The sequence below is a fragment of the Nannospalax galili genome, unplaced genomic scaffold (assembly GCF_000622305.1).
Source record: "Nannospalax galili isolate Female #2095 unplaced genomic scaffold, S.galili_v1.0 scaffold1750, whole genome shotgun sequence".
NCBI classification, from domain to species: Eukaryota; Metazoa; Chordata; class Mammalia; order Rodentia; family Spalacidae; genus Nannospalax; species Nannospalax galili.
Genome location: NW_008329031.1, coordinates 1 through 7,582, shown reverse-complemented (window position 1 = coordinate 7,582; position 7,582 = coordinate 1). Strand labels below are relative to the sequence as shown.

At 39.7% G+C, this 7,582-nt stretch overlaps 1 protein-coding gene across 1 annotated transcript; it reads right to left on the bottom strand.

Moving 5' to 3' along the window:
• Positions 1-251: 251 nt before the first annotated feature.
• On the bottom strand, positions 252-5,180 carry LOC103731518 (baculoviral IAP repeat-containing protein 3). The gene is made up of 5 exons (XM_008829860.3): positions 4,895-5,180; positions 4,330-4,572; positions 2,236-2,493; positions 1,340-1,381; positions 252-1,098 (listed from the first exon to the last, which is right to left on the bottom strand). The coding sequence occupies exons 1-5, from the start codon at positions 4,965-4,967 to the stop codon at positions 905-907; spliced, it is 810 nt and encodes a 269-aa protein (XP_008828082.2). The 5' UTR covers positions 4,968-5,180; the 3' UTR covers positions 252-904.
• Positions 5,181-7,582: the final 2,402 nt, after the last annotated feature.

Below are 7,582 nucleotides of genomic sequence, written 5' to 3'. Positions count from 1 at the left end.
TCTCTCTCTCTCTCTCTCTCTCCTCTCCTCTCCTCTCCTCTCCTCTCCCTCCCTCCCTCCCTTCCTCCATCCATCCACACCTGACTCTATGGGTCCTGGGGTTCTAAACTCGGATCCTAATGCTTGTGTACCAAACCCTACTGGACCATCTCCCCCAATCCATTACTTAAGAACTCTTAAAAGGGTATGGCAGGAGTCTGGGTGTGACTGAACTATCCAATATCATAGAAAGAACAAACCAAGAACAAGGATCATTTTTGTTGCTTTATTAATTTTTTCCTCACAGATTTCTTAACAAATATTCTACATCCCCCAAATGTCATTGAACAAATGACAAGACTTCCTATATAGAACACTGGGCCCAAAAGGTAGAAGTTTTGTGTCCCTGGTTCGTAAAACAACGCCAAAAGATTTTAAAATTCTGAAAGTAAATTCAAATTACTTAAATCTTTACTTCACTCGCAATGTCAGGAGTGCTGAAGGTTTGGTTATCATGTTTGTAGTGCTAGCCCCATCTTTCACACACAAGAACAGAAACCTATTCTCTAGGTATCTAAATATATGTGTTCATATACTTTAGATGCATATTTACATAAATACATTTATATAAAACAAAGTTTTCTTAGTTGTAAATAAATAAATCTTTAAAAGAAACCAAATCAGTTTAAAAGTTAAAATTACTATATAGTTAAATCTGTTCAATCTGGAGTTTAGACAGTTTTTTTTTTCTTTTTCTTTTGTTATTTGTTTGTTTATTTGTTTGAGGCAGAGTCATACATGGTCTAGGCTGGCCTCGAATTTGCTATGTAGCTGAGGATGACACTGAATTCCTGATCTTCCTGCCTCCACTTCCCAAGTGCTAGGATCATAGGCGTGCACCACCAAACCCAGTCTTAGATCTTTTTCATGAAAGAAATGTACGAACTGTGCCCTTGATGGTACCTCTACAAATAGGACATTTTCTCAGATTAGGCGCACAATCTTTGCATACGACTAGATGGCCACAGGGAATGAACACTGTGGACACCTCTCTGTCCATACACACTTTACATGTTCTTTCTTCTTGGAGTTTCCGCAATTGTTCTTCCATTGGTAGATCTAAGAAGAGGAAAAACGTATTTTCATTTTTTATTTTAACATAGGGTCTCACTGGGTAGCTCAGGCTGGCCTCAAACTTTTGAAACTCCCCCCTCCAACTCTCAAGGGCTGGTGTTATGGGTAAGCTCCATTATGCACAGCAAAAGAAAAGGATTTTTAATTAAAGGCAATTTGCTTCTCTATTGAAAAGGCAAAACATTAAAACAATGATTTCTACTGGTTTAAAAATTAGCATTAATACCTGAGATGTCCTCTGTGCGAATATATTTGATGTCCTGTTGCACTGAGGGAGGAAAAGAAAAAGCATTATTATGACAACTAAGGTTAATATTCAGGCATAGACTAGATTTTGTTTTGTAACGTTGCTATCTACACCCATAGTCTGATGCATGCATGTCAAGCACATGCACCACAACTGAGCTACATCCACAGCCCCAGAGTGCATTTAAATTTCTTATTTACCAATTATTTAGTCTTTATTTAAAACATGGAATTATTCTATATCCCAGGCTGGTGTTAAACTCACAATCTTCCCTTCATCTCCTGAACACTGGAGTTACAGGTATGTACCAGCATACCCAACAGATGGGTTTTTTGTTTTTGTTTTTGTTTTGTTTTTTTGAGCTAGGGTCTCCCTGTATCCCCGGCTGGCTAGAATTCCCTGTATAGATCCACCTGCCTTAGCCTCCTGAGTGCTGGGATTAAAGGCATGCACCCCACACCCGGCTCTATTTTTTAATGTTTTTAAATTTAACTTATTCATTTGTGATTGTGTGTGTGTTGACAAGTGGGAGAACGCCACAGAACACATGATGATGTCAGAGGACAGGTTTAGGGAATTCCCTCCTTCTACCGTGAGTTCTGGGGTTCGACTCGAGTTGTCAAGCTTGTGCCAGGCTTGTTGGGCAAGCGCTTTTATCTGCTGTACCATCTCACCAGCACCCCCAGCAGATTTTAAACACACTGTTTACACTCTGGCCAAAAACCCATAACATCAGGGCAACAAAAGCCTTTAGTCTTTTGTGTAATTAATATTTATAAATTAGACCAGGTTATTTTCAATGAACATCAATTATTAATAAAATTCTATTTTCAACTGGCCTAGAGAGTTCCCGAAAATAATTTTTTAGCACTTACCAAATAAATGCTGGTACAACACGGGGTCATTCTCTTGCAGGGAGTTTTTGAATATGGCAGCTGCAGTATTTCCATTTACTAAGACAGTGTCAATCAGTTTTCTTCCTTGTAAAGAAGTCTGTGCTTTCTGTGTTTTAATAACATCATATTCTTGTTCATTGATCACGCGGGCACTTAGTAGACTATCCAAGATTGGAGTTACACAAGTCAAATGTTGAGAAAGTGCCATTTTGTTCTTCCGAATTAATGCTAAATCATCTTTATAGAGAGAAAGAAAGAATATTCAGACTCCGCTCACAAACTTATTTCTATACCTGCATAATACACATGGATGGAAATCTTGTGTATTTATTTAGGCTCTCATGTATCCCAGGTTGGCTTCCAACTCACTACACAGCCGAGGATGACCGTGAACTTCTGATCCTCCGTCTTCATCCTGAGTGCTGAGACCTTTGGTGTGTACCACTAGACCTGGTTTAGGATGTTCTGGGAATTGAAGTCCTCCAACTGTTTGTATTTGTTTTTTAAATGAGAGCAGGTCTCTTGTATCTCATCTGGCCTCCAACTCACTGTGTCAGCAAGGATGACCTTAAACTTCTGATTCTCCTGTCTCTGCCTTCTGAGTGCTGGAATTATAGATGTGTGACACCATGTCCAGTTTATGCAATGCTGGGGATCAAACCCAGGGCTTTGTGCATGCAAGGCAAGCACGTCTACCAGTTAAGTGATGTCCTCAGCCCGATATTTATTTCTTTATTGTTAATATTTTATTTTCTATCATAAAGCTAATTTTTATAAAATAACTCATACAGAATATATGAGCTGCCTGAATGATTATTTTAGGACAGACAGATTTCAGATACATTTAATTTCTCAAAAACTAGGATACTTATATAGAACACCTTACAAGGAAAAAAAATGGTGGTTAGTCAAAAATCAAAGCTAGATTTGTACATTTTTGAGTTGTTTGTTTATGGTTTTATTTTGTTTTGTTTTGGTTTTGGTTTTTTGGTCTTTCCCTGTAGCCCCAGCTGACCTGGATTCACTTTAGAGACTAGGCAGGCCTTGAACTTCCAGAGATCTGCCTGCCTCTGTCCCCCTGAGTGCTGGGATTAAAAGGCATGCTCCACCATGCCAGGTTGAGAGCTTAGTTTTTAATTCTTTCCCATGAGGATTCTCATTGTGCTCCTCTAGAGGATTACTGGTAATTTGGATTCTTTATAGTTTTTTTTGTTGTTGTTGTTGTTTATTTATTTATTTTTTGTCTTTTTGAGACAAGGTCTCCTTGTAGCCCAGCTGGCCTGGAACTCACTATGTAGATCTTGAACTCACAGAGATCTGCCTGCCTCTGCCTCTGCCTCTGGAATTAAAGGTGTGTGCCATCACACCTGACCCTTGTTTATGTTTTTTGAGACTGGGTTTCATGTAGCTTCACACTCACTATGTAGCTGAGGATGGCCTTGATTGTCTGCCTCTCCTTGGAAAGTACCAAGGTTATCAGCCTGTGCACCACACCTGGTTAATGTGGTGCTAGGGATTGAACAAGGTTACATGCCTGGCAAGCACTCTACCAACTGAGCTACATCTGCAGCCCTGTTTGTTTCTTGAAACAAGGTCTCACTCTGCTGTAACCCAGGCTGGCCTAGAATTCACTAGGTAGCCTCGCACTCAGGAGGCTGAAGCAGGAAGATCATGAGTTCAGGGCTGGCCTGGGCTATATATCTCTTTTAAAAAGAAAAGAAAAGGGCACACAGAGGACTTCTGATATATGTGTGCATGTGTGTGAGACTGCAGGTGCATGTGTGCCACAGCACTGAGGGGGAGGTCGGAAGAAAACTCGTGCAAGTCAGTTCTCTCTTTGCACCATGTAGATTCCAGGGATCGAGCTCAAGTCACCAGGCTTGGCAAGCTTATCCAGTGAATCATCTTGTCGATGACCCTCCAATGTATTTGAACATGAATGAATTTTTCAGAATTTGAATTAAGAATGTGAAACATAAGGAAAATTGATCTGGATTGATGGGCATCTCGTCAGAACTCACACAGAGGGATAGCATAGGCCTGGGGAAAAGGAGACTTCGCAAACATCTGTACCTGATTCTTTCTCCTCGGACGCTCTTTCCTTCTCCTCTTCTCTTAGTTCATCTTCCGCATCAAGTAAGCCTATCACAAGATCTCTGACAGTTTTGTAGTTCTCGCCCGTGGTCAGGATTTGACGCTGAACTGTCTGTTTTACCAGGCTTCTACTGAAGCCCATTTCCAAAGCCGCTTTAACCACAGGTGTGTTCATCATGACCGCGTCTTCTGAAGTGCCTTCTCCAGAGCCAAAATGCACGACTGTTTGGTACAGAGGATTTAGCACACATCAGGAGAGCTCACATACCTTTATGCTGTTGTCTCGCTCATTCTGTAACCCTGACTGATCTCAAACTCAGCAATCCTCCTGCCTCAGCCTCCCCAAGTGCTAGGATTACAGGCATGAGCCAACGTGCCTGACTTCATACACTTTCTAAATTGAAAGTTATTGCAATATCAAAATAAAATCCAGAAAATACCAAGGCATTATGTTATATGAGTTTTGCTAATTATAAAATGATATATATTCACCCATCCAAATAAAAACATGCAGTACTGTATTTACATATAAGATATGTATCACCTGTCATGACTGTTATACATGTGAGAGCCGGGATAGGGGTGGGAGGAACACAAGCATGAAGGATCATCTCCATTGAATTGTGAATCCTTTTTCCTATACGAAGTGAACAAGTGGGCTTTCTAAATGAAATGTATATTTTCACATATTTTTTCTTTTTTACTGGTGTATATTAGTTGTACAGAACAACGGCTTTCACTGTGATATTTTCATACATGTACATAAGATACTTTGACAATATTCAACCTCCTCGACAACACCCTTTCTTGCTCCTTTTGCCTTACTTCCCATTCCCTTCTTCCCAAATAGTCCTTCTTATACTTACAAGGTTTTTTCTTTAAATCTAGACTCTTTATTGAGAGAAAACACGCAATATTTATCTGTAACGGACCAGCCCAGACTGGGGCAGTTTAGTTTGATGGGAACAGGGTCGTCGAGCCTCAGCCTCCCCAAGTGCTAGGATTACAGGCATGAGCCAACGTGCCTGACTTCATACACTTTCTAAATTGAAAGTTATTGCAATATCAAAATAAAATCCAGAAAATACCAAGGCATTATGTTATATGAGTTTTGCTAATTATAAAATGATATATATTCACCCATCCAAATAAAAACATGCAGTACTGTATTTACATATAAGATATGTATCACCTGTCATGACTGTTATACATGTGAGAGCCGGGATAGGGGTGGGAGGAACACAAGCATGAAGGATCATCTCCATTGAATTGTGAATCCTTTTTCCTATACGAAGTGAACAAGTGGGCTTTCTAAATGAAATGTATATTTTCACATATTTTTTCTTTTTTACTGGTGTATATTAGTTGTACAGAACAACGGCTTTCACTGTGATATTTTCATACATGTACATAAGATACTTTGACAATATTCAACCTCCTCGACAACACCCTTTCTTGCTCCTTTTGCCTTACTTCCCATTCCCTTCTTCCCAAATAGTCCTTCTTATACTTACAAGGTTTTTTCTTTAAATCTAGACTCTTTATTGAGAGAAAACACGCAATATTTATCTGAGTCTGGCTTATTTTGCTTGCCATGGTGAGCTCTAGTTCCTTCCATTTTTCTGCAAGTGGCATGATTTCATTCTTTGTTTATGGCTAAGCGAGTGACAAACAGACGCAAAAGGAGCTTGATGAAAGTCTGAGTGTAATTTGTGTAGTTGTAAGGCTTGAAATATATATAGCAAAGATTACAAAAAACCGCAGAACAGTCATGATAAGATTCACAGTTGCAGAGGTGAAAGTAAAACATTATTTTGCCAACATATCTCTCTATTTTATTAACCTGACACTAGACAGTAAATTCCTGTTTTACTGTGTTTTTTCACTGTCAGCCTTTCTCACACACTTAAGATTCTGCTCGGCTTTATAGTCCCAAGTCAGGATGGCCTTGATTCATTAAGCACCCCATTAAGCACTTCCAACACCAGTGGTGCCAGGTTGTTACTTTTTTAATGATCTGATAACATTCCTTGCTTATTTGTAGTGGGCCATAGCGCTTCTAAGTTAGTTTAACTCTATAAGTCCCAAAAAGGCTATCTCATGTTAGAGATCCATGAAACCATATTTTTCTCTTATCCTACCAATTTTAAAATACTTTCTATATTTGCTCTTTAATGCTCTCTTATTGATTGTTTATCAAAAAACACCAAGGTGGTCTTGATCTTACCAATTAAATCGAGACTCTTTATTGAGAGAAAACACGCAATATTTATCTGAGTCTGGCTTATTTTGCTTGCCATGGTGAGCTCTAGTTCCTTCCATTTTTCTGCAAGTGGCATGATTTCATTCTTTGTTTATGGCTAAATAATACTCCAGTGTGTGTGTGTGTGTGTGTGTGTGTGTGTGTGTGTGTGTGCGTATGCACATGACTTTTTTCTTTTTCTGTATTCTTTTAGGTTTTCTGAGTTAAGAGTCTCAGCATATAGCCAAGGCTAGCCTTGAACCAAGTAACCTTGCTCACTGACAAGCTCACAACCTGAGTTTGAGCCCCAGGACCCACTCAGGTTGTGAGCTTGGGAGTAAGCACCTTTATCCACTGAGCCATTTCACCAGCCCTGCACTTTTTAAGATTTGGTTTTACTCTTTTTAGTATTTTTAAATTATATATGTATATATGTATATGTATATCTGTTGGGGGATTGTGTGCATGTAAGTGCAGGTGCCTGAAGAATTTAGAAGAGGCCATTAGATTCCCTGGAGCTGGAGTTACAGGTGGGTATGAGCCACCTCATATAGGTGCTAGGAATCGAACCTGGGTCCTCTGCAAGAGCTATACTCCTTCTTAACTGCTGATCCATCTCTCTAGCCCCCATTTTGGTTTTTTAAAGACAAGGTCTCACTAGGTTGTCCAGGCTGGCTTGGATCTACTGTGCAGCCCATGTTGGTCTTGAACTCATGACCCTTCTGCCTCAATCTCCTGAATGCTAAGATTACAGGCATGTGCTACCATGCCCAGCTTCCAGAAAGCCTTTTCTGATGGCCACATCTGAGTTGTCTGAACTTCCCCTTCAGATCCCATTCTCCTACCCACACGTTTGTCTGTGACCCTAAGATTATTAGCTCGTGAGAACAGGAGTCATGTTTATCCTGGTTTCTATTCTTTCTGAGGAACAAAAAAATCCACAATAAATACCTATTAAATCAAACACTAAACCATGAAGTAGAGGCAGCT